At 35.9% G+C, this 27,503-nt stretch overlaps 1 protein-coding gene across 1 annotated transcript in view; it reads right to left on the bottom strand.

Moving 5' to 3' along the window:
* Positions 1-1,117: 1,117 nt before the first annotated feature.
* The window catches only part of GFRAL (GDNF family receptor alpha like), a 65,746-nt gene continuing 39,360 nt past the window's right edge, over positions 1,118-27,503 (bottom strand). Inside the window, exons 7-9 of the mRNA XM_042985301.1 lie at positions 3,748-3,843; positions 3,590-3,662; positions 1,118-1,181 (exon numbers count right to left, since the gene is read on the bottom strand). Coding sequence (XP_042841235.1) covers positions 1,118-1,181; positions 3,590-3,662; positions 3,748-3,843 — 233 coding nt within the window. The remainder of the gene's footprint in view (positions 1,182-3,589; positions 3,663-3,747; positions 3,844-27,503) is intronic.

Below are 27,503 nucleotides of genomic sequence, written 5' to 3'. Positions count from 1 at the left end.
ATCTGTGACTCACCAAATCATTCTTCCCTGTTTTAAAAGATAAAGGATAGCTTTTTCAGTTACTTTGAGTAATGACAGCCAAATGGTAACTTCAAATTTAATTTAATATAGACTATTTAATCTGAAGCATAGTAAACAATAGAAACATAGCAATAGATATGAGACGAAACAGAAAATATTCAACCTTTAAGTGTGAATATATCACTATTTATTAATATTCTCAGATTATTGAATATTTGTGTCTCTGTGCCACTGTGGATAATGAAACCTCCTATTCATTCATAGCAGTGGGTATTAATGTGATTGCAGAGAGTTGAAAAGCATATATATACCAAAAACTAAACTAACAAACAACTTGTTCACAATTTTCTAATCACAATTGCACTCTGGTGTCAAATCTGGCCAAAAGTAACAATATAGAATATACAATTACAGCATTACTTTGTTACCAAAGAAGTTCATAGTAATTAACATAGAAAAAATTAAATTCACAAATGAAGTATGTCATTATTAAAATGCATATTAATTTTTTTCAGGCAATGTGTTGTTCTACATTTTTGTATGAAATAAAGATACCAAGTTACAAAAGCAAAATTCTACAGTATTTAAGTTACAAAAAACAAAGATACCATGATGTATGATGTGAAAATTAGTAAGAATACACAAATAACAAATTATACTGGATATATCTATTAGCATTTTCCTTTTGGCAAGCCAATGGGAATTTGTAACATTGATCAGAAAAAAAACCCTGCTAACCGTAATATGTCATATTTTGATGCAACTAATTACTATTACATGGATTCAAATTTACCATGAAACACATCATGCAGACTGTAACTTGGGATAACACATTTTGCCTTCAAGGGAGACTTAAATTTTCTACCAATGTCATAAAAGCTACCACCAGACATTTTTACTCGAATATCTTCTTAAGACAAAAGTAAATCTAACACCATGCCATATTACCATTTCTTATATTATTATACTAACGATCTAATATCATCAGATCCATCTTCACATTTTCCTTATTGATGGCAGATAGGATATTCTGTTGACTGGTACAAAGACTTCCTGTAAAGAAAGTGATTGTTAATGATCCGTGACTCTTAATGAATCATAAGTCCTCCAGTATTTGGACTGGTGAATGATCTCTTGTTTGACTTGATATTCTGGAAGTTCTATATAAAAGTAAAAGTAAAAGTTAACACATGCCATTCTCATGATTTTTACAAATGAGCTTCTGTGTGCTTAGTGTTGGATGGATTCTATGCCCAGAGAGAAAAACATAATCAAGTTTCTGAATGTAAAGTCCCAATAGTCAAATATCTTATGGTCTTTCTAAGAAGCATCATGCATTTAACTGTGATTGCCAAGAAATCATTTTTTTAAAGAATCTTTTAAATTACATTTAAGTTTCCAATTATTTATCTTTATTTAATTTTTAAGTTTTAAATATTAACATTTAAGTTATTGGTTTCTCTGCAAATTTCTCTGAAGACTGAGGGTTGTTTTAATTTTGCATAACATGAAACAAATGTAAAAATGCTAACCTGTGTTGCAGAAGGTATTCACATGGATTAAACCTGACTGACCACTAAGAGAGGGAAAAATGTCTGAAGTGGCTATCAGCCTTCTTTCATTAAGGAAGCACCAGTCATCTCCAGATGTAGGGTAACATGAGCTTTGTTGTTACTGATGCTTTTGTTTGCTTTGTTCTTTTCATGACAGCGTATAATTTTGTCATTTACTTAACCTAGATCATTTACTTTCTGGATCATTCAGATTAAGGGTTAAGGATCAATTTTAAATTGTATAGAAAATAATCTGTAATTAAATATGGTATACTTAAGAGTATGAAGGATTTGCCTTAAAATACACATTACAGTAAATTCAAGATTTTTGTCTAAAACATCCACAGTCTCATGCAATGAAGGGAGAGGCCTTTCTATGCAAATGAGAAAGGAAATGAACTTAAAGCTGACACACAGGGAATTTCAATAGGCAACACCTTATTTATTTATGGCACAACGGTAATCTGTAAAAACTGATTGGCCTGTGTGGTAGATATTGACTTTACACATTATGTTTGCCTAAGAAATAAAGATTCAGAACAATTAAGGTAAGATTTTTGCTAGGCTAGAAAACCATCTGTGCCTCTCTGAACAATATGTCTGTGATGGAATGTCTAGGTAGGCCCAGTAACTGAACAGTGCTCTCAAATATTTTAAACCAAATAAAGTTAAGTTTAATAAATCCCAATGTCATTTTCCCCCTTAGAAAATGATTCTAATTATTTGGCCTTTAAACTGTATCTTGGAACCCAAGAAACATCTTCTCATACAAATACAGCTTTTAAAGCCTTGGAGAAAAGCAATGCGTTTGGGTACTGGTGTTGGTAAGCTCCAAGTTAATGGTTCAGTGGAGTGGGATCCAACAAGTAGATATTACATTTCAAAATAAATACATTTGAATATCTTTAGGCAGAACATAGACTCCTATGCCTGAGCTCTTGGTACTGCCCTACACCTCCTCACTTAAGTCTTTGATTTTATCTGCTTGGTTGTCAAGGCCTCAACAGCGCCAGTTTTCTGAAGGAGCAACACGTATGCGCGCACTGGATAGTTTACGGAGTCCTCCTCAGTGAATGTCATCAGAGAAATGTCTATTGCCGGTGCTCTTTGCTAGGCCTCATCGTACTGATAAGTATTTTACGTGTGTGTGTGTGTGTGTGTGTGTGTACATGATATATATTCATATATGCAAACAGACATATATTTCTTCATTACATGATACTCTATACGCAAATATACACACATGTATAATGAATAAGCAAATGAACATCATTGATTTATAAATACGAGTTTTCTTAAATGAAAGGTAAGCAGATGGACACCATTTATACCTATTTGTCAATGTTAAATAAGTGGAAAAATTTAGACCTTGGACATTTAGAAATCTAGAGATTGATATATCGCTAATGTTAAGTCTCGCATGGCCGCTGGAACATTACCGCATTCCAGCAACGAGGGCAGCCAAGGAAAAAGATTTGGAAAGAGTGAATGAATGTCAGGAAATAGTAATAAGTCTTTCTAAGGGTCCTTGGGAGGCCTCATTAAATCTCTCTTTTAATAATTGCATATTAAAACATGAACAAAGTTTTTTTGCACATAAGAAATTAGAGGGAAGAGGAAATCTTCAGATAAATATAAACTGTGTGAAGCACACAACAGCTCCGTGCTGTTAGCTGATCAATTCTGCAAATGATTTGAATAAGGAATGCAGCAAAGTTCAACTCGGATTTTGTAGGAAAACCAGGGGAAAGATTGATAACAGTTTAATTGGGGGGAACAATGCACATGTGCTTGTAAAATGCAACATAAAAAAATTCTCCCTGATCACATTTCTCTTGCATGTGAAGACGTAGAGTAACATTTCCATGGACCTATCCCACATTAAAAAATGATTTAGTATGTCTTAACAGAGAAGCTTTCATTCTCAGGCCCTTTGTAAAGTCTGCCATTGTGAAATGTGCTTTAACTAGGCTGATTCTGTTCCAGCCCTTCCCTTCTGAGTTGTATCCAGTTACCTCAGCTTGAGCATAACCAGGAGAAGGATTCCACAGGTGACTGTCATGCACATGACAGCATAGATTACTTCTCCTAGAAACACAAGATTTAAAAAAAAATTAACGGATTTTTAGTGAGAATAAATAGTAAAAATAGAGTATAGATTTTTTTAACTGACCATTGAAGGGGGAATGAAATCCACTTAGAGTTATTTCCTTCACATGTTTTCTTTTATGCAATGCAATGCCTTTGACATTAGACAGGGTCGGGTAATCTGAAAGAGAATAATGAAAATGAGATTACAGTATTTAAATGTTTCACATTACTTTTTCTCCATGGGTTGCAATTTGTTTTATATTGTATTACAGATCAGCAACTTATTTATCACACTATCTTAATAAAATCTGATAAAGATAAAAGTGGGAGCACTTTCCTTACATTTTTAACACCTCTTTTTTCTACCTTTTAATCGGATCATTTCTTTACAGAAACTGTTTTGTCTTTTTTTTTTTTTTCCAAATGATAATTAGAAAAGTGGATTACATTTTATGACAGTTCATTGCACTTTATACAAAGACTAGGGGGAAAAAGCAGCAAGTTTAGGCTACCCATTATGATAAATAAAAGATTCCTTTTTTACAAGAATTGTTGTTTTAATGTGATTTTAACAATATCAATTCTTCCTAAGACTCACTGTATTTATGAATTCCAATAGACTTTCTAAACTACAATCACTCTGTTCACCCCTCCACTCGGACTTCAACATCCAACTTTACTTATTTCACTATTATGTCTCTTTTAAATTCCTTCAATTTCTATTATTGCTACCTTTTTTTTGTTACCCTTAGGGGAAACTCCTGGCTGCTCTATGGCCGTAGTCTTCATGGGAGTATTTTGCTAAACGCATTTCTACCTTACTTCACAATTCACAAGAGAAAAATGTGTGATCCTTAAAATTAATTAACAGGTTCATTTTAGGTGACTTTCACTGATAATTTGAAGTGAAATCACTCCTAGCTTTGACTCAATTCAATGCAAATATGAACGTCAAACATACCAATAGCCCAATAACCAATTTCTTTGATGGTGAAGATTCAGGTAGAATTTGAGTCTTTCAAAAAGGTGGAGGATCTCATGAGATAAAACTTCCTCTTGAGACAGGATTTGCTGTCCTCTCTGATTGTTTCATGTACTTTGAGAACTGGAACACTAAGTATGAGTAGACTGCTGTTTGTAGAAATGAGTGCATCACATAGTGGAAATACATCTGATGACAATGAGTGACAATAGGGTTTGAGTAGGAAGGGAGATGAGAAGACATATTACCATTAGTCCCATTCCATCCTCTCTCCACCTGGCGTTGCTGCTGTTCAGAAGCCAACTGCTTGGAAGCCAACATTTGAGGTCTATGTTAGGAATAATCACCAGAAAGCACAGAAGACAGACTTCAGATCAGTAACAAAGGTCTCAGGGTGGGGCCAAGAGAAGGAGCCAAACATAAGAGGTAGAAAAGTGAGGTTTTTTTTTTTTTTTATTAGAAAACCTATTTTCGAGAAGTCTAAACTCTAATGCAGTGAAAATATTTTAGCTCAAGATTTTTAAATCTCTGATTTACATATTGGATTTTTATATATTTCTAGAAGTCTTTCTTAGGAACTGAAAAATCTGTAATGCAATCAGTTTACATTACTCTTCTAAGTGTAAAATAATAAAGGTAGATTGTGTACTTTTTTTTTCAATTTTTTGGTTATAAAATACTTTTTGTTGTTCACTAAAGTTAGAATAGAAAAATTGAGCTATTTCAAATACCATTTTTATACTAGTGGTTTCTTTTTTTGGACGAATCTTAATCAAATTTATCTTACAAATTTTAGTGAAACAACTTATATTAAAAGTTTAATTCAAATCAATTCAGAATATGAAGAGTAGTTTTACTTTAAAAAAAATTCTATGGTGGCTCAGTTGGTTGAGTGTCCAACTCTTGATTTCAGCTCAGGTCATAATTCAAGGGTCCTGAGATAGCCCCGTGTCAGACTCCATGCTGGGTGTGGAGCCTGCTTAAGATTCTCTTTCTCTGCCCCTCTGCCCCTTTCCCCCACTCATGCTCTCTTTCTCTCTAAAAGAAAAAAGAAAAAGAAAAAGAAAAAAAAAAAGAAAAAAAATCTATGGCATTTGTGATGTTGTAAACATTTAAAAATGTTTTAATTCTATAGCATTTTGAGGCAGATTCATGGTTCAAATGTAAACATATATAATGTACATTGGATAATTATGTGAATGATGCTATATTTTCCTTTATGAAATTCTATCCCTAAGTACATTTGGTCTAGTTAGGTACAATGATTCATCTTTGCATAAGAAAAAAGGTCACTATTTTGACAAATTAGGCTACCTTTTAAATATATCTGCCTAAAGTGATTGTTAAACATTCACCTAGCAAAATTTAGAAAGAATCGTCTCATTCACTAAATTTCACTCACATGGAACTCATTAACAAAGTTATAATAGATCAATGACAGAAATGTTAGCTAATGATCCCAGTGAAAATTTTAATGTGTCTAGCAATCACTCCACAATCTTAAATATTGCCCCCTAGGAGGATACCAAATATCAGTTAGAGAGATTAATGTTACAGAGGGTTTCTTGGCTACTGAAGCCCATTGGAGATTCTCTTCTGCCTTTTATAAACAGTGAGGTTTACAATGTTTTATAACCATGAAATTAAAGTCGGCAGAGTTAATAACCAACCTCGGTCCCACACCATCTGCTATATTTATAGATAAACACTGTCAGTGACTTGTTTATCTTAACTCGTACCCTAGAGGAGTTAAACACTATTATGAACTATATTGTAAAATCCCTGTACATTTGATGGGAAATCAAGATTAATTTCAGCCTTATGTTAAGGACAAATTTAAATAGTGTTCTCCCCAAATGCTACAGAGATCTGATCATTCCTTTTTTTTTTTTTCTTTTCAAAATCCTTGTGCAGCAGTGGCTGAGGACTGATGGGATCTAAAACTTTACTTTGTATAATTTATATGATATGGTAAATACATAATTAAAGATATGATACATCATATAAAATCTAATGATTTAAAAATAAATGTCATGGGGTGCCTGGGTGGCTCAGTTGGTTGAACATCCAACCTCAGCTCAGGTCATGATCTCACAGTCTGTGGGTTCGAGCCCCGCATCAGGCTCCATACTGACAGCTCAGAGCCTGGAGCCTGCTTCACATTCTGTGTCTCCCTCTCTCTCTGCCCCTCCCCTGCTCATGTTCTGTCTCTCTCTGTCTCAAAAATAAAAACACTTAAAAAATTAAAAATAAATGTCAGAATAGTTGAAATAGAAAGTAAATATAATCACAAAAAAACTTTTGCAGAGAATAATTTAAAAAATATATTTTATAGTTATTTATTTTAATTGTTAATGTATCACATGGATAGTTAAATTTTATTGTCTTCTTTCCATTTTTAAGGAAAATATTGCCAATACCATGGCAATATCATAGTAAGAATGAAAATTCGAGGACGACCTTCTTGCATATCCAAGGATTGGAGCTATTTCTAATCTGGCCATTATTTTCTCACCTGAAGGTATTTCAGTTCCCAAATTGGAAATAATTTTTGAATTTTTTCACTTAATGATCAGTAGTGATATTCCATGTATCATGGACTCTTTCAATTATTAGTGTATAAAACCTTCTAAGATGAATCTAAAAAGCGTTGCAGTTGGGAAGAAAGGAAAATATATAAACATCTTTAAAGTATGAAAAAAACAATACATTAGTAATGTGATAAACTGAGGTATTAAAAACACACAATGACAATATAACTCCACTGCTTCTAAGATGTATGTCGTAAAAAGTAAATTGAGCAAATAATATGCTTGACCTTAATAGACATAACATGCATCAACAAAGCACATTAATTTATTTAGGGCATAAACTCCAAAGAAGATAAAACAATGTCTTAGATTTATCTTCTTGCACTATGTATGGGTAAACAAATGGTTGCCAGGGGGTAGGGAGAAAGGGAAACTTAGAGGTATTAGCCTGCTAGTTTGCAATCCTCAGGAATTCCCTGATGAAATCTATAATCAGCCCCCCATACACAGAGGGCAAGGAAAAACTAAAGAAAAAGGTAAGCCATTCCAGATTTGTAGGTGGCTGTTTTAACAAGGGAACTTATATACGAGGCTTGTCTTGGGCACTCACAAGATAGTAGATCTTGGCACTCACCCACCAGAAAAGTAAAAGTTTATACAGATGTCTTAAATGGGGTTCAGCCACACAGACAGTCCATATGGTCTCAACAACACATTGCTCTCTCAAGGCTGCATCTTTGGAACACCTCTGGCTATGAGAACAGTGAATAGAATGCATATTCCAAGAACAGGGAAGGTGGCAAGGATCCTCCAATTGTCCTGGTATAGCTCACATGTCAACCAACAGTAATATCTTCTGGCGACCTCCTCCAACATAATCCAAAGGTACAAAATTTCAGTTATGCAAAATGAGTAAGTCCTAGAGACCTACTATACGCCATAGCGCCTATTGCTAGCAATGTTATATTTTACAGTTAAACATTTTCTCAGAGGGTACCTATTAAGTTAAATGCTCTTATCACACATGCAAAATAATAGCAAATAGAAGACAGGAAGAAACTTGTGGAGGTGATACAGATTATACTTATGGTGTAGATAGTGGTGGTAGTTTCCTGGTGTATATTTACCTTGAAGCTCATCAAGCTGTATACGTTAAATATGTACAGTTCTCTGTATGTCAACAAAAACAAAAGCAAAAAACGCCTCCTTGAATAAGTGTACCCTGTAGAACATTTGCCTTGATCTTTTGGCATGAACCAAAAAGCTCAGTGTTAGTGAATGGCGGTATTGACAAGCCTGGCAACTACTCTTCGGCCCTCTGTTGAATAACAGTGTTGTTCACACGTCAAGTAGACTTGCTTAGAGATTATAGTGAGTCTCAGCGGCACTACTAAAATATCTCGAATTTTCTACATTTTCCTTAATAGTTTCTGCAAATAATGAAATAGCAACTGAGACAGCAATTAGAATGCAAATTATGTATCGGTATCTGATAACCAACACTAGATTATTTTATTTTTTTTAATTTTATTTATTTATTTTGAGAGAGACAGAGACAGTGCCAATGGAGAGGGAGAGGGAGAGGGAGAGGGAGAGGGAAAGGGAGAGGGAGAGGGAGAGAGAGAGAGAGAGAATCCCTATCAGGCTCTGTGCTACCAGTGCAGAACCTGATAGTGGGGCTCTAACCTCTGAACCATGAGATCATGACCTGAGCTGAAACCAAGAGTTAGACACTTAACTGACTGATTCAACCAGGTGCCCACTATGATTGACTTAGAAGGCAATAATTTTACTTTTGGAATTAAAAATATATGTCACCTGTGGGCTCATATAAAACATATCTAAAGATACAGATTGAAAATAGGATTAAATATTCATGGTTAGAGTATATGTTAATAAATATGTGATTATGTATATATAGCGGTATTACAAACTGGATGGGATTCCTTAGATGATCTAATTCAGACTTTCCATTCTTCCTCAATGTTGACACAAGTAAAACTATTCTAGGAATGAGCCATTTCACACCTTCTATCTTTCCACTACTGTTGATGGTCAGTTCTAGTTAAAATATAAAGTATTCTAGACTTCTCTTTTATCACCTCATGATAAACCTACCTTCTTTTGCCTAGCCCTCTGGTTGCTACATACATGTATGTTTGTTTTTGTGGAGGGAGAAAGATCAGACTGTAAGGAGACCTCATGTAGCAATGGTTTTCAAACTTTAACATGAATCTCAGTTTACCTTAAAATGCCAATTTCGAGTCAGTAAGTCTGGGATGAGGCAGAAATTCTGAATTTCTTACAACTCCCCAGATGCTGCTGCTGACAGAATACACACATACACAGAAAGAAATGCATATACATACTCATCCAATACACAAAATGCTTTTCTTCTGTATATATGATGCTTCATACTTTAAAAGGCACTTTGACAAACACTGCTAAACTTTATAACATCTAGCCAAATAGGAATTATTATCTCAACTTGATAAAAAAAAAAAAAAAAAAAACCCTCAGACTCAGAATAGTTGTCTTGTCCAAGATCACAGATTTGGTAAATAGTAAAGATGCAATCTACAAAAGTATGTAAAACACTCAATGTTGCCCGGTGTGGCAGCCAATTGGATTGAGAAATAACCTTGAAAAGTAAGAGGGGCAAGTTGTATTTGATAGTGTTACACAATAAGAAGCATTTAATAGTAATATCTGCTTGCAAATGACCATGTATGTTTCTGTTGCTGAAATCTGCAATCGAAAAGGTGACATAAAGCTAATAACTAAAGCTTCTGAAATGACTCATATACACCTGTAAGATGTTTCAACTTGTGCACCCTTCTGAAATATGTTAATCATTTTCAGTGTAATCGAATAAATCAGCCACTTAAACTGTGACATTTAACAGAAATTTAAAAAAAATAAATGCTGCAATTTTCAAGGTAGTTATCTTAGACTATGATATCAGTATGAGCATTTTCTGTTTTTACAGATGTAGAATTAGGACTATACATAAAGCTTTCCAGAGTGTTCAACAGGCAAAGGGCACACAAAGAATAATGCACAAAAGATCAGTTATAACTGTTTAAAATCAGACTTGGCTATTTCTTTGGTTGCTATAATCTGTGTCTATATTGATACAACCTGAATCTTGGATAAATATATAAAATAACCCCACTGTTTAAAAACTGCCTCTATCTGGAATGAATTTATTGGGGGAAAATGTGTTCCTGAAATTTAAGAGTAATTTTTACCTTGAATTATATTATACAAGCACTAGGAGAGCTTGTAATGAGACAAAAGTAAGATAAGAGTGGGAATAATTTACACTGTATTTAATCAATTTCATAGTTTTTGTTTTTCTATATGGAGGTTTCTAACATACAGAAATATTTTTATGAAAAGGTATATGTGACAATACATTAATTGTCCAGATAGCTTTTGCTTTCTGATGTTTCCACTTGGAATTGAATGATTCCCTAATGTCTGCCCTTTTGAAAATGTGTAAGACTTCACCTGGCTAGCTTACACAATTTTTCATAAACTGATTGAAAACACCAGGGAAAAGAGAGTTAGGAAAAAAATGAAGAAAAGGGATACATTTTGGAAAGTCTTCATAGCCATTTGGAATGATTAAATAATTCAGAAAGTTTTATAAATTATTGAGTTTTAAAATGGGGAAAAAAAGTATATAATTGCAGTATCTCTTCCCTGCACATAAATTTGCAAATTTCTAGGAGAAAGCTGAATTTAAAGGATGATATATGTTGTTGGTTTTCCTTAAATAGCAAACTTCTTAAAAATAGACACCATATTTATTCAATTTGCAATATAATATGGCCATCATAATGCCATGCCTATGCAATTATCTAATGGCCAAAAAGCATATATTAGCAATTTTACATTTGAAATAGCACATCTGTCACTGTGTAGTGACATATACCAAATAATGTATGATTATATGATGTTTAGTTATTTCTTTGACATTAACCCAGGGTCATTAGATAAATCACATATTTTTCACATATTATCAGTTTTGTAAATGAAAATTCAGAGTCCCATCTGTAATGCATATGGTCACCCAATCAACAATAATGTATTAAGAAACTATTTGGCAATGAATTCTAATGGTCAGGTTTGTTATACTGATGGGCAAAGAGTTAATATTTTGGTCAGTGGATTAGGAGATATCCAAAGCAAAGAATTTTGAGAATTTCTCTAGGCTTCAACTCTCTCATTTATAAAATAAAACTAGTACACCTAGCTTTACAAGATTTTTTTGAGGATGAAAATATTAAAACTCATATTAGCATAAACAGGGCTTTTGGAGACTTCCATGAGAAAGAAGGTACAATTATAGGGAGAATGGGAAGGGAAAATAAGGTTAAGAGAAGGGATTCCTTTGATAGTTCCTTTTCCTTTCCTATCCATCTTTCCTTCCTTTCTCTCCTTGGAAAGATCTTGGGCCAATTCACTGAAGCAGACCCCCCCGTTATTTTCGATTTCAGAAACCTGATTTCAAGTGGACACAGTCAATTCAAAGTTTGTTAGAAGAGGCAAAGTTATCTAAATGTTTTCTGTGAAACACTATTCCTGTAGAACCCTTTTATGTGTTAGCCAAATAAAACATCTTATAAGTAACTGATTGGAAAATTTTAGATTTGACAAAATAAATTCTGTCCTTTTTTTTCCTACAAGTGTTTTCTAGGTTGTTGTTGGTGGTGTTTTGTTTTTTTACTATAGTAGAAGGGACACTTTACCTAAATTTATTTTCTCCATGGAATATGTCTAGGAACCCACTTAAAAAAGAAGCAAAAAACAAAAAACTTAGAAGGGGTGCCTGGGTGGCTCAGTAGGTTAAGCATCTGAATTCAGCTCTGGTCATGATGTCAAGGTTGGTGAGTTTGAGCCCATATCAGGCTCTGTGCTGACAGCTCAGAGCCTGGAGTCTGCTTCAGATTCTGTGTCTCCCTGTCTCTGCCCCACTCATGCTCTCTCTCTCTGTCTCTCAAAAATAAATAAATGTTTATAAAATTTTTAAAAACAAAACAAAAACTTAGAAAACATCGGCATATGTGATTGATAGACAAATATTTATGTATTTTGAGTAGGTATAGGATTTTTATTGAGGATAATTATTTTTATTTAGTCAATGGAAAGCCAGATAATATCATACTAATAGTATTTTGTGTTCCTGAATACAGGCACCATTTATAAGCATTTCCTCTATTAAGCATACATATATACAAGTACCTGACACCACAATTTCTCTTGTTCTCTATTCCTGAGAGTTAAGCAAATTTTTTAACCTATGGTTTGGGAGATGCCTGACCCACAAAGGCTACTCCTATTGCCCCTTAGAGAGATTGGTGTGATGCAACATTAATTCCATATTTGCTGCCAGTTAATCTGCCATACTTCAATTTCTCAATTTGTCCTCAGGGGACATGGAGAATTTAAAATCTGCCCTCTACTTAGGAGACCCATTCCAGCAGAACGAGAAGGGGTTCATGGATTATTTACACCTAGTCACCTATGAATGTCCACAGGACCCCGTAGCAGAAACCACCATATTTGGACCCACATAAAGATTTTCCAGATAAGTAATTACTTCCTACTTCAAAACTAGCGCCATGGCAGTCAGCATGGGAATATATTGGTAGGATGATACATGACCCTGCTCTTATGAAGTTCTCAATCTAGTTTCAGGTAAGGGAAATAATTTAAATAAAGTGAGGTGGGAACTGACCAGGGAGAGCTAAGGGAAGGTACACATTTGAGGAATGGGGAGAAATAAGACTGATTTGCATTCAGGGTGTTCTTGGGAATCTGATGAAGTTTAGTGATCTCTCTGTCCTCAGACCCCAGCTGAGGTTGGAAAGAAGAAGCACTGGAGAGCAACAGAGGCCTTTTGCAGACAGAAATAGCACGATCAGGACAGAGCTGGAGACTTAGTCTAGTCATAGTGAATCGGCTCATTTGGTGAGGAGACTAACTACGAAACAATTCAGATGTGAGAAGATGAAAACTAAAAATAGGTGGTAGAAAGTATTGTAGAGAAGAGAGACAGTGTGTGGTTACATTTCAAACATAGCAGGCACAGATGTTAGAATTGGGTATGGATCAGAAACCAGCTCGGCCTCACCTCAGCGCTGTCATTTTAGGCAACTTACTGAGACTTTGCTCCTTTATTTTTAAAATGGGATAATGCTTACCACAGCACTGATTGTTCCAAATTAAACAAGACAGTATGTGAAAAGAACACAAATGAAGTGCTCAGTATATTACATAGTTATTAAACATTTTGCAATTTGGAGTTTTATTTGATACCGAAAACGCAGAGGACTAAATGAGAGGTGACTCTTAGGTTCTTGAGACGACTTGATGTTTTAGGATACTTCAGTGAATTGGCCCAAGATTGTTCTAAGGAAAGGAAGGAAGGAAAGGAGGATAGGAAGGGGCAAGGGGTAGAGAAAAAGAACCATCAAAGGAATCCCTTCTCTTACCCTTGTTTTCCTTTTTCTTCCTCCCTACAGATGCACATTATTTCTCATGAAAGATTCCACAAACCCTGCTTATCCTAATATGAGTTTTAATATTTTCATCCTCAAAAAACTCTTGCAAAGCTAGGTATTCTAGTTTCATTTTATAAATGAGAGAACTGAAACTTAGAGACATTACCAACCCTCTTTGCTCTTGAATGTCTCCTAATCCAATGACCTAGATATAGAGAATGGTCAGGATGGAGATTCACTGGTAGAGAATGGAAAACACATGGTTGGACAGAAGGGAGGGCAGAAGGTGGACAGAAGGGAGATAAAATTCGAAACCACATTATGGTAGGCTAATAGAAGTTCATAACTAGCAAGAGAGAAGAGGTCAGGGATTTAAGTTTAGTAAGTAAAGGCCTTTGAAAAAACCAGCAGTTGGTGGAGAGTAAGAAGATACATAGATAGTAATTGCTAAGTAATTTACTGATTGAAAAAGATATATATGTATATATTTGTATCAGTAAAAGATGTTACACCTCAAAAGTTCCCTTTCAGCTACCTGGCAGTATTAAAAGAACAAAACAAATTAATGTCGAATCACTATTTTGTACACCTGAAATTAATATAACACTGTATGTTAACTAACTGGAATTAAAATAAAAACTTAAAAAAAAAAGAACAAAACAATTCAAAGCAACAATATTTCCATTGTAGAGGAGGAGGGGTGCTGGAATGGAAATTTGGGCCAAAGAACAGTGAGAGAAATTGACTGGGTGGAAGCAGCCGTATAGAAGTGTTGGAAGGAGCTATTAGGGTTGTAGACATATGCTTAGTGTACATTTTCCATGTAATAACTACCATATGTACTTAAAACAAAATACTATTGTAAGTTTCAGGCCATTACACTAGGAAGAGTGAGTGAAGAGAGATGCAAATACTGAATCATAGCTGCCTAGACACTAAAGACATCAACAGAGGCATCTTCCTACATAGACCCCAGTGACACACAGCAGTGTATCACTAAGCTAAGTTGCCCTTTGGAGAAAGCACTACAGTCCAATTTATATGGCTTTTCTCCTTGCAGATCACCTTGACTCTCAACTAAAGTAGACATACAATCTGGAATGAGTGGGCTCTGGCCTCTGTCTTCAGTTGAGTTACTTTGAAAGTCCCTATCCTATGCCTACAGTGAGCGTCTGGCCACTTGAATAAGGTGCTAATGCAATAGTCAAACACCAGTCCCAGGGTTTTCTGAATACTCAAAGCATATTGGGATTGGTAAAGCCACTCTCCGGGCTCAGTGGCAACCAAAGGAAGCCATTCCACCCTAAGCTGAAAGCCAGTAGAAAGGAAAGGGACAATGAGCAATAGTCTCTGTCTGTCACAGATGCACACTCTCATCATATCACCAGGCAAGCACACCGTGCCATATAGCAGCTTTCGTCCATTCTGCACACTCTTATCTACTTATCTACTTATCTACTGAAAGCCAGTTTACTCACTGTGATTTGTACCACAAACCCCAAATAAATCCTTTTCAAGGAATAATATTTAGAAGAAGAAAAATTATGCTGTGCCCATTCTTACGGTTTACTACATATCTGTGTGATGTTAGGGCATTCTTGCAAATTTGAGACTGAGAGAATATTTGCCGATGTTGGCAACGCTGTAAAAGTTTTTCCTGAACCCATGGGGGGAAAAAACCTCTAGAAAGAGGTTTGAGACAATCTGATAAACTAACGGAAGATGAAAGATTGTCGTTATCAGTGAATTCTTAATAATTGTCTCTACTCCTTGTTCACCTATCTCATCTACAGGATTTTATTTGTCTGAGTGCCAAATGTTCTTTACTCTAAGGAGTCTCCCTTTAAGATGATATCCCAGTATATAGGTGCCAGGGCAATAACTATTAAGTGCCCACATATGGTGTTTTATGGGAATACATGTGATGCTATTATACTGTTGTCACAAGAATACTTGGCTCTTTAAGCCAGGAATACACATGCTCATAATAAATTATTTTTATGACTTCACATACACAATCATGATGCACAGAAAGTATAAAGGAAAGATTGCTTATTTTATGCAGCTTTGGCACTAACTCCATCCCCAATTATAGGCAACAAGGGGATTATATGAAGCCAATGAAAGCACGAGAGTGGAAAATGGAAAAGATAACACTACGCTTTCACATACTGAAGCCTGTTATTGTTCAAATTGTAACAGTATTGTTTTGTTGTTTTATTTCTCTCCATGATCTTAAATGCTCCTTCCTTCTCTAGTGATGCCAAAAGTTGAGTTGTCTCACTCATCAATGGCAACTCTTTAATCTTTCCTTTTTGGCTTAGAGCAAACAACAAAGGTAGTCATGGATGATTCATACCATCTTTCATGCTCAGAGGCAGACATTTTCCCCTCTGTTAAAAACACCCAAGGCTTTAAGGGTAGAGGTGGGAGAAAGTGAAGGTAGGAGACAGCTGTTCTCCTGTTGTTTCTGTTAAGGGTTTGTACACTTCAGTCTTTCCAGATTACAGCCGTGTGAAACATTTTCTGCAAAATAGGAAGCCAAGCCAAATTTGCTGGGTTTCAGGTCTGTAGACAAAATTTAAAACAGCTGGATTTTATTGGTAACTTTTGCACGCAAGTAAACCTAGTGGTGAAACTAAAACCAGCGTTTGTCTCCACTGGAGTGGGCTACATCTTTAGGGGCTATCCCCTCCATGTCTCTTCCCTTGAGAGAGTTTTGAATTTTGAAGGGTCCTAAGAGAAACCTGCCAGATTATTCCTTAGAGTACCTGATTGAAATCTTAGCCAATGAAGGTGGAAGGCACAACCAGATATGAGGCCTCTCATAGTCAAATCTTCAGGGGGATGAGAGGAAGATTGGTCTCTTTCTGTAATCTAATTTTAAATTACCTCAATTAAAATAGCTAATGATTCTCTCTTTACATATACTAAACAAAAGTCCCCCCCCCCAACACACACACACATAACACAGTAGTGCCTAATTACAGGGGCAAATAATGGCCAACTTATTGGCTTTGTACGTAGCAAAAGTCCCACCTCATATCTTAAATATGCCCTGAGTGAAAATGATCATATTCCTTGAAAAAATAATGCAAATTTATAGATTTAAACATAAAAATAGAAGCAATTACACATGCTCTATCATGGTTATATCGTGAGTTTGAAATATGTTATTTATGAAGCTATTTAGAATTTGGGGAAACAAAACAATAAAAAGTAATCCAGCACTAGAGAAAACCATTTTATTACAAATCTCAGTTAAGATCTCTGAGGGCATGAGTATTTCTCAAGAGCAAAAAAAGAAATGATACACACTATCTTAAAATTTTAGCATAACCATAGAAAGAAAAAGTTCTTGGCTGTCTTTGGGCATAAAAAAAAAATATCACTTCAGATATATCCCAATTTGCAGGCAGTGACGAGGTTTGTGGAAAGTGCAGTGGCATCAAAAATATCTTCAGTCATCTAGCCCAAGAATATTAAGCACATATAATATCAGAGGTCATCTATTTTTGTTAAACCATTACCCAAATTTAATATGCAAGAAATGTGAGGTATAAGGAGGGAATAACTGACCTCCTTCAAACCATCATGTGTAGGTAGGGCTCAAACTTGTTGCTTAGTTCTTGTTCTTTTTATTACTCCATACTGCCTCCCAACAAACACATTTTTTTTTTCTGAAATTCTCTTGTTATGTAAACATACTCCCTGGGAGATAGAACATCAGTTGTAAATTCTAAATTTCCCACCATTAGATGAGAAGAGCATATTTTGTTTTTTGACATCACAGTTTCTGGTCCCCAAAATCTCCTTGTTTAAATTATGCATCTATTGCCTTCTGTGTGACCTTGGACAGGTTACCAAATTCTAGGTGTCTCTGTTTCCTCTAAGGTAAAAGAAAGAACACCTACCTCAATATTGCTTGTGAAAATTAATCAAGACATATTAAATCAGTAAAATCGTGTCTCACACTTAGTAAATACTCAGGTTGTAGGACACTGAGTAAGCAAAAGATAAGTAAACTAGTGTTCATAGCCAGGGTACAGCTTTAAACTGGGAAGCAGTAACTTTAGATGTTTATTAAACCACCATTTAAAGGATATATCTTATTATAGCTTCAGTTTCCTCCACACTTTCATTTCACAGTGATGAGTTTGTAAGCAGATCCGTTAAAATGTTCATTGTGGTTTGTCAAATAGTAGGATTATTTTCAAGAGTTTGCCCAGATCTTAGGATTATTAATAATAATTCAATGTTTTAAAGATCTGCTCCTGGCCATTACTTCTTTACTCTGTCTTCAGTCTCTTTGAGGCAGGTAATAATTTGCTCTAAGAGTACCAACACCTGATAGTCATTGCTTTCCATAACAAGTGATGTCAACTATGAAGCTAAATGCATGGTAGAAGCTCATCTGTTGGCTCTACCTCTCTATTGCAAAGACTGATGCCTTCCAGAATAGCCCCAAGTACACCATCAAAGAAGTTAGAGCATTCCACATAGTCTAACCTGACAATGGAGTCTAACTTACTCACTGCTATCCTTCTTGAGAGGCTAAGCAAATCCGGGGTGAACTAATGGGTCCTGAGATGATTCTTTTTGTGGAGTTCTGATGCAGATTCCAACTACCAGGACAACTGGCCTTTAAAGTTGCAAAAGTTAATATGGCAGATATGACTTACTCAAATAACCTTATCCAGTGAATTTCCCTCTTCACCCTTTGGCTGCTCTTCACCTCCAAGTCTAATTTCACGCAGTGTGGAGCACACATTCTGTACTACTTTCTAAATACCATGTGCTGGATGCTGAAATTCAACTGATGACACTGTTCTGATGTCTTTTAGATGCATGACTTTTATCTATTAGATCAGTGGTTATCATGTGGACAGTGAAATTTTGGGGCCAGTGAGCATTCTTCTAGTGATCCATGTTTACTTTTTCATGTTTATAACATGACAACCTTGGCACTAAATACATCTGGGATACATTAATAATTTATATGTAATACAAAACAGGCATCACTTCACTATTCTTTAATCAAAACCAGTGCTTCTCTTGCTGTTGACTCTGGGGATGTTTTATTGTGTGGGGATAAATGGGAGGTGATGAGGTCTTTTGGTTCCCTGACTTGGTAAGCAAATTCAAACACTTAAGAATCATGATTCTAGGGGTGGTATCTTTTTGGTGTTCTGAGTCCGAATCCAATGTGGCAGGAGAGAGGTTCCCCCCACCTCAACAAGCAGCTCTCAAGACATCAGCTGGGTGTCCTCTAATTCAACTCAGTCTGACACCACTACCCTGAGATAGCATCAGATACCACAGGTTAGGGATTCAGCCCTATAAGACCCCTCCCTCTTTTCCCCATTTCAGATGCCTGTTGCAAGTCCAGGTTGTTATCTGTACTTCTGAATGACTGACTATAAATTAAAGATTCCCATGACCTCCTCTTTGTGTTCAATTAATTTGCTAGAGTGGCTCACAGAACTCCAAGAAATACTTTGCTTCCTGGATCACTGGTTTCTTATAAAAGGATGTAAGTTAGAAACAGCCAGATGGAAGAGATGCACAGGGGAAGGCATGGGGAATGAATGCAGAGCTTCCAGGTTCTCTCCAGATGTGCCATTTTCCAAGAATCTCCATGTGTTCACCAACCTGGAAGCTCTCCAAACACTGTCCTTTGGGTTTTTACAAAGGCTTCATTACACAGCTATGAATGATTAAATCATTGGCCGTTGGCCTTTAGCCTCCAGTTCCTCTCCCCTCTCTAGGAGTTAAGTTGGGATTGGATACTGAAAGTTCCAACCCTTTAACCACTTGGTTGGTTTCCCAGGCAACCAGCCCCCATCCTTAGGTTATCTAAAGGCTTTCCAAGAGTCACCTCATTAATAACAAAAGATAACTTTATCACTCTTGTCACAGGAAATTCCAAGGATTTTAGGGGCTCTATGCCAGGAACAGGATAGAAAAGCAAGTATATATTTTTTATTATAAGTCACAATATCACAGTATTTCAAAACAACCAATGTTGAAATGTCTCCAGTGGAAGTTCAGAAGTGTATGCCTACGGTGATCATTCAAGTAAGAGAATATTGCTAGACTCTGGCTGATTTCAGGAAAGAATCAATGAGCATTCTATGCCAGTGATTCTTAAGAATGCAACACCTGGGAACTGGTTAGAAATGCAGATGCCCAACTTGCATCGCAGACTTACTGAATCAAAAACTCTAGGAGTAAAGACCCAGTGGTAACAAGCCCTCCAGGTGATTCTCATGGAGCTAAACATTGAAAACCACTGTTCTAATGGAGCTAAAGTTTGAAAAGCACTGTTCTAAGCTACTATCTCAAGAAGAGCTTTACAATTATAAAGACATCTACTGAAACTCTTTCATGGCACTAACACACATAGTGTACACGGAAAAGAGATTACTACATTGACAAAATGCACCAGGTTGATTAAGTTGGTTTATTTCTCAGTAGCAGACATGTTGTTATGTATGAGACATATAAAGTATTTTATACACACACACACACACACACACACACACACACACACACACACGCATGCATACATACATAAAATTAGGTATTTTTCTTCAAAGGTTCTTAAGAAGTTGTCTAGGTCATGCTACTCAAAGTGTGACCTCTGTGCCAAACAATGTTAGCATCACCTGGGAGCTTTTAGAAATGCAAATCTGAGGCCCCATCCCTAACCTACAGAGTCAGAATCTGCATTTTAACTGGAAACCATGTGATTCTAATATACATTAAAGCTTGAAAGCAACTGTCTGAATTCATCATCTGCCCTAAAATTATCCAAAGATATATATTCTCACTTATCCTGAGAAAATATGACACCTTTAGATCATCTAGAAATAATTCTGGCTCCCACACCACCTGGATGACATCATAATTATTTTCCAGATCCTTCAAAATCTATATTAAGAGTTAGTATTTACTGAATTTCACTACATTCTGGATACTTTATTATATAAATTAACTGATATAATCATTGCACCAAAGTTCTGGGTTAGAATTAATTATATTTTATATTTCACAGACAAGAGATGGAGGCAACAAGAGAATAAGTTTTTCAGTTACCTGTCTCATAAACGGTGGAGAAATTATTTGAACCCAGACATGCTGGGACCATATTGCCTCTCTATGGTTGTGCTCTATAAGGCATATTAACATTTCCAAACATATCATTTGATTATTAAAGGCAATGCCACTAGTCACAATTTTTAACCAAAATTCAAGAGTGGGGCTGAGGAGGAAACGGGTAGAAGAGGCCCTGTTTATACTTTAGGTTTGAAATCTCATAAAGGTTAAATACAATGATTTATCCCTGAGGCCCCAAACCCAAATAAATATCCGGAATTCTTTTTTTTTTTTTTTTTTTTTTTTTTCAACGTTTTTTATTTATTTTTGGGACAGAGAGAGACAGAGCATGAACGGGGGAGGGGCAGAGAGAGAGGGAGACACAGAATCGGAAACAGGCTCCAGGCTCCGAGCCATCAGCCCAGAGCCTGACGCGGGGCTCGAACTCACGGACCGCGAGATCGTGACCTGGCTGAAGTCGGACGCTTAACCGACTGCGCCACCCAGGCGCCCCTAAATATCCGGAATTCTAAGACTACATGTGAAATAACATAAAAGCCAAAGTTACAGAATTTACCATGAATCCATATTTTTACATTGGATGGTAACTAAAGTCATGCTAAAGAACTGGTTTGTTTTTATTACTTTTTGTATTGCTAACTTATAACACACATGCTCATTTTCTTTTTTTAAAGTAATTTTTTAAACTTTTAAAATGCTTATTTATTTTTGAGAGAGAGAGACAGAGCATGAGTAGGGGAAAAGGCAGAGAGAAAGGGAGGCTCTGAGCTGTCAACACAGAGCCCGACACAGGGCTCGAACCCACAAACCGTGAGATCATGACCCGAGCTGAATTCGGATGCTTAACCAACTGAACCACCCAGGTGCTCCCACACATGCTCATCTTCTAAAGAATATAAAAGAGTTTGCAAATAACAACACAAGATCCTAAGGAATAATAATTTCTAAGAGGAAAATATACATTAATTAGTGAGTGTCTATGAATCGAAGGACTACAAATTCACTATGGAGCCACTTTAATCCAGAAAATACAAAATACTAGACTATTTAGAGGCTATGTTATAAATATGAATACAGGGAAGAGAAATTCTGTCGAGTGTTCCTTGGAAAAACAAGAGACTTTTTTTAGCACCTGGACTGAATTTGAAGGAAACTGGACTTGAATTAGAGTTTTGTATAGAAACCAAAAAAAAGTCAGTGGTTTTGGCTAGATGAAGTGATTTATTTAAAGCCAAAACTTAACATAAAGCTCCTGGAATACTAACCTATGTGAATTGGCTATAAGAGAAGATGGGGGGTGTGTGTCCATATGTGAGAGGGACAGAGTGGGAGAGGGTATTGTTGCAATGGGAATATCTTCCACAATTCACTCAGCTCAATGTTTTATTCATAGTCTATAATCTTCCTTTCTCAGACAGCTAGTGATCAGATGCAAATAAAAAATTAAGAATATATATGAAAGTGAGTTTGAACTTTTATAAACCCATATTGCACAATCTTTAAATGACTTTACTAAGAATAAGTGTAAAATTTTACGGTTTAGAAAAAAATTTAGAACTATGTATTATGCACCTACATAGATATATGGGTGTGTTTAATGAACTTTCTATTAAAATCTACACTAGGGAAATATTAGTTTTAGATAGAGACCTTCAATGGAAACAGGTATGAAATGTTGTAAGGTATGAGGAAATGCAGCCAAATATAGAATCTATCCATCGAATGTAGAAAAGATACATAAAATGGCCTTACTAGCAATCTTGATATCAAAGATGAGGCCTCCATAGACAGGTGGGATAAAGGGCTACAGAAAAGAAATTAAGTGGTAGAAACAGGTACTAATTAGAAGGGCTCTTTTCTTAAGCATCTCAAAAGACTATATACATTTTTAGGAGTTTCTGTATTAATATTTAATAAGAGACAGCTAGTTTTACAAATCTTTGGGAGATAATCTTTTTTTATCTTTGTTAGTAATAGAGATAATAATTTCGCAGAGTTTGTTAAGAAAATACCCATATTTAAGAGCAAAACTGTTAGGATCAACTGTTTATTTACAGAGTTGACACCATCCCAGGATCAAATGTAAAATAGTTTCCTACTACTCAGACATTTTGAAAATAGGTCTATAAAGGGGAAAAGTGTTGGAAAGCAGAAGGGGTTTGAAACGTTTTTATTAAAGTGAGCAGTAGCACCCTGGTCTTGTTAATTCCTGATTCTTTTGGTCAAATATTTGAATTGAAAATTCCAGCTTAAGTGGAAACATAAATGAGTGTGGTTGTTAATAAGGAAGCTGTACTATTAGAAGAGTTCTAATAAGGGAAAGAAAAACAACAGTATTCAGAAGACAGTGCTGCCATGGAGACACAGTAGACATTGGTTCATTCATTCATTCATTCATTCATTCATTCATTCATTCATTCATTCATTCATGTGTTCATTCATTCAATAACTATTTATTGAGTGGCTAATGTATGCCAACTGTGTTTTTAGGCACTGGGGTAAAGCAGACCACCTTGAAAGCTGCCTGGTATTAGTCTTGCCTTTCTGAGCACAGACGTTTCTCATTCTCTGAGAGGTGTGAGCGAAAAGAGGCTTTGGGACTGATGGCCGGTGACCAGATTTTTCCCACATGTGGATTAGAGCAGCGGTTCCCAAACTTGGTTGAAAATCGCAACCACCTGGATCATTTTCTTTTTTTTAATACAGATTTCTGAGCTCCACCCCAGGCCCACTGAACTGGAATAAATGAGATTAGGTAAAATGTATTTTAAACAAAGTTTCTAGATATTTCTGAAAATTAATAGGTTTGAGAACTAAAAATTTAATGTCCATCCTCTCAATACTTTGAGGTTGTCTTTGTGATCTTCAGGCTCTTCATTAACATTGGAAAGAGTATTCCTAATAGAGTTGGGGAACCAGCTGGCTTTAGTGCAACATTAATGTAGAAACTCCTAACAATGTGTATAGTCTTTGTAAAACATCAGGGAAAGAAACCCAATGGTCCAGTCCTGAATCTGGGACCAAAAGCAATGATTTTTTTTTAAAGACAGGACAATTAAAGTGTATAGAATATTTGATATATAAAGGGCACTTTATCCACTTAATCTCATTCACACTCTAAATAAGTAGATTTTTTGCTAATGCCTAATAGAATTACAGCACAGACCCCTCACATTCTGCAGCAAGGCTATGCCACCTGCAGTGAAAGACCATTTGCCGTTTGAAATATAGCCCCTAATAGTCTGCTGAGTATTATAAGATCCATTAAGTCATTGGTTCCCAAAATGGAGAGCACAGTATATCAAGGCTATAAATAAATATATCAAGGCAAATAAATTAAAAAAAAAAAACAAATTTTTGGAAAAAGCAAACTTGGAAGATTGTAGACAAAGTGAGTTGAATGAGGTGAAGAGGCATATGGAAACACCCATGGTAGTGGCACAAAGTAGGCAGATCTTTTTATCTCGAGTTAATGCCTTGCAGAGTATCTACTATAGAACAGGACCTCAACAACCAGGTAAACTGATGATCTACCCAGTAGAGGTCAATCATGCCCTCTCTTCAGCCACCCAAGTCCTGTGCAATGAGCATGAAGAGAGCAACTCAGGTGGCAAAGATGGTGGCTATGCATGAGCCCCTCAAAATAGATCGTCTCTCCCTAAGGCTGATCCATCAAAGTTCTCCTAATAACACCAAACCTCCCGGCAACAATAGTGACCTACACTGTGCTCACAGTTCTCCAGGTTGGTGGCAGAATGATGATACCATTATCCCTTCACTCTGAAGGAGGCCATCATGCATATGTATTTATCTTTGTTCTTTACCATCAAAATGCTTCCCTAAATGCCTAATCTATCCTTGTGTAGATGCGTTCTTACAATGTTTACCTTGAACTTTGCACCATACACTTCCTTCTTTCCTCCTCAGTGATTTTCTGTCACTGCAGCATGAAATGTACATTGGGCTCTACTTGGCATTCATAGATAACTACCCACAATTTCCAGGGAATCGAGGCTCATGGGACCACTCCTCAGAAGTGAAAGACCAGATCCAAAGAACCAATACTTTCTCCTTTCTTCTGTCATGAAGACAGTTCTGCAGGGCATTTCTCCAAGCACCTTGGAAGATCCCAAAAGGATCAAGACAACTTGAAAGAGGTAGAGTGATGGTGTGAATTGAATACTCTGGACAGCATTGTGCGGAGTTTTACAATAAAGATATAAGCCAAGTGGAAAATAGCTGGTTTTCAGACAGAGATCAGCTAAAAATAAGGACTCTCCAACACTGAAAGCTGACTGCTTCTAGATCCCAAATAATAAGAAATAAGACTGAGAAAGATCACCAGGGGCTCCTGGGTGGCTCAGTTGATTAAGCATTGGACTCTTGATTTCAGCTCAGGTCATGATCTCATGGTTCATGGGTTCAAGCCCCTCAAATGGCTCTGTGAGAAAAGTGTGGAGCCTGCTTGGAATTTTCTCTCTTTCTCTCTCTGCCTCTCCCCTCCTTGTGCACTCTCTCTCCAAATAAATAAACTTAGAAAGAAAGAAAGAAAGAAAGAAAGAAAGAAAGAAAGAAAGAAAGAAAGAAAGAAAAGAAAGAAAGAAAAGAAAGAAAGAAAAGAAAAGAAAAGAAACTACAGTTGTAAAAGACCCAGTATTTTTTAGTTAAATTGACTCAACTATGCAGCAAAAATCAGATTGAAGGTATTACATTTTTACTCTGGTCTATTGTTTAGAATAACTTAAATCATTAAATGAGAGACGGGACATGGGGGTGAGGAATCAAGGAAATAAGGCAGACTTGGGAACCAAGTCAAGAAAACACTTTTTTTTATTGTGGATACTGGCACATGTAACTGAATAAAAGCAAAAAAGATTAGAAACCTAACACGTTTTTAAGAGATTATGCTAAAGGAGCCACTAGTCCATTTGCAAAAAGTCTGTGACTGCTAAACTTTTAACGCCTCAAACTGTATGAACAGGATACAGTCTATGAGACCTCCATATTCTTCAAGGAGGGCATTTTTCCCTAAATCTTCTTCAGATATGGCTATGGAGGAAGATGGATAAGGAAGAACTTTCCAGTGGGCAAAATGGGAGCCAGAGAAGCTGGTTCCTTCCCAGGTATCCAAAGAAATCCACACTGCAAGAGAGGGTTCACAGTGTCTATCAAGGATCTCATTACTGTGTTCTAATACTCTACCATTTTTCCTTATTTTGAATGGAAACTTTTACTGAGGTTATTTTACCCTTATTACAATATATGCTATCCCTGTTACAATATATGCTATATAAGTATACTAAATATGTATACACACACACATACACACATACACACATACAGTATGTGTGCAGTGTTTGGTGCTTGTGTTGGAGGGATGACAGGGAATAACTAGTCTTTTTTAGTCATAGGTTGCCTATGCATTATAAGGTACCACAACATCTGGATTGCACATCACCCAAGATCTAGAATAATTTTAAAATCCAAAAGAAAATATTAAGTAGGTGGGCAGATAATTGGATCTGAAACTTAGAAAAGAGGTTTGCCACAAAGACTGTAAATAAGTGCAAGGGGTAATGATGTGGCCAAAAAGAACATCTCCTAGGAGAAAATTAGAGGGTTACTCTGGTAGAGAGACTACAGCTAATCTTTAAGCAACATAAATATTAAATGGCCAGTTGGATGAGCTTACAAGGTAAACATAGAAGAGGCATCCAGAGTGATCAAACGATTAAGAACCAAGAGAGAAAAAATGTGTATCAAGAAAGAAAGAATTAAACTGTTATTGAAAATGGCTTAAGATTCCAGTAAGACAAAGACTTCCAGAATCTCTGACATGGATGTGGTTGTCATCTTGTAGGATATGTTTTATGAAGGGATCTGTATCCAGAGACCAGGCTAGACTGGGTAGATCAATATGTAAAAAGAGATGAAGAAATTGAAGTAATGAACGCAGGCAACTCTTTTTTTGGAAATTTGACTGTGACAGAGAGGAGACAGGGTATTAATTTGTAAGTTTTTTTTTTCCTTTCCTTTTCATTCAAATGGAGATACTTGAGTATATTTAGAAATGAATAGAGTACTTCTATTTCTAATAGTATGACAAAATTGGCACTGTAACCAATCACTCTTTTACAGGAATATGATTAAAAAGTCCTGAACACATTTTAAATGGAAACTTCAAATGTAGGTAGAAAAAGCACTTACTAAAATTCAATGTTCATTTTTTTTAAAAAAAGGAGTTATAGTCAAGGAATAGAAGGGAACTTCTTTATTCTGATACATAGTATCTACAGACATAATGACAAACATACTTCCTGCTAAAATGGTGAAAGAAGGTCCTTTAAGGTCAGGAACAAGTGTACCCACCATCACCATTTATATTTAACATTTTTCTGTGGGTCCTAGATGTGGAGTGGGGAAAGACAAGAAAAATATAAGAGCCTTAGACAGAGGAAGCAAAACTATAATTACTGAAGAGCATATGATTACATAGGAAACACAAAAGAATTCCAAAACTCGTTAAATTTTGTGAGTGTTCAAAAATGCTGCTGCATACAAATGCATACATGAAAAATCACATAAATTTCTATAATTCGATGACAGAGTTTGAAAGTGTAATAGATTTGACATGGAAGATGTGATTTGCAGCAGCAATTGTAATATTTAGTAATATCCAGAAATAATTAGAGCC

The sequence above is a fragment of the Panthera tigris genome, chromosome B2, assembly GCF_018350195.1.
Source record: "Panthera tigris isolate Pti1 chromosome B2, P.tigris_Pti1_mat1.1, whole genome shotgun sequence".
NCBI classification, from domain to species: Eukaryota; Metazoa; Chordata; class Mammalia; order Carnivora; family Felidae; genus Panthera; species Panthera tigris.
The sequence above is the reverse complement of the archived record's forward strand: the minus strand, read 5'-3'. Positions and strand labels throughout refer to the sequence as shown.